Source organism: Eurypyga helias, unplaced genomic scaffold, assembly GCF_000690775.1.
Source record: "Eurypyga helias isolate BGI_N326 unplaced genomic scaffold, ASM69077v1 scaffold26042, whole genome shotgun sequence".
Classification (NCBI taxonomy): Eukaryota; Metazoa; Chordata; class Aves; order Eurypygiformes; family Eurypygidae; genus Eurypyga; species Eurypyga helias.
The window spans coordinates 1-478 of NW_010236946.1; the positions used below are offsets into that span (position 1 = coordinate 1).

General features: G+C 69.2%; 1 protein-coding gene across 1 annotated transcript in view; it reads right to left on the reverse strand.

Moving 5' to 3' along the window:
* Window positions 1-12: 12 nt before the first annotated feature.
* The window catches only part of CCT3 (chaperonin containing TCP1, subunit 3 (gamma)), a gene marked incomplete at its 5' end in the record, with an annotated part of 9,504 nt that continues 9,038 nt past the window's right edge, over window positions 13-478 (reverse strand). The window contains one exon of the mRNA XM_010147286.1: window positions 13-117. Within this exon, the coding sequence (XP_010145588.1) occupies window positions 13-117 (105 nt within the window). The remainder of the gene's footprint in view (window positions 118-478) is intronic.

Sequence of the window (478 nt, forward strand, 5' to 3'; positions counted from 1 at the left end):
CTCGACCCCCCCCTACTCCTGGGTGGCATCGGGCGCGGGGGGCTGCTTGCTGTGCTCCTCGCCCTTCTTCTTGTGCCCCGAGACGATGTCGTCGATGCGGAGGAGCAGAACCGCAGTCTGGGGAGAAAGGGCCGAGGCTTTCGCGCCCGGGAGCCGCCTGCCTCCCGCAAAGGGTCTCTGGGACGCAGGCGGAAGGGACAGGGGGCCAAGGGACACCCCGCGGACAAGGGGACACCCACGGAGAGGTACGTGGCCACTTTTCCAGGGACCACCAGCCGGCGCGAACCACCGCGGCCTTGCCCGAGGGGCGGCTCACGCGGGGCTGCTCGGACACTCCGAAGAGCAGCTCCCAGGGGCACAGACTGGATCCCAGCACATTCCCAGCCCCACCCAGCCTTGGGATCATGCGGGGCCAGTTGGAAACTCCAAAGGGCAGCTCCCAGGGGCACTGACTGGATCCCAGCCCACACCCGGCCCC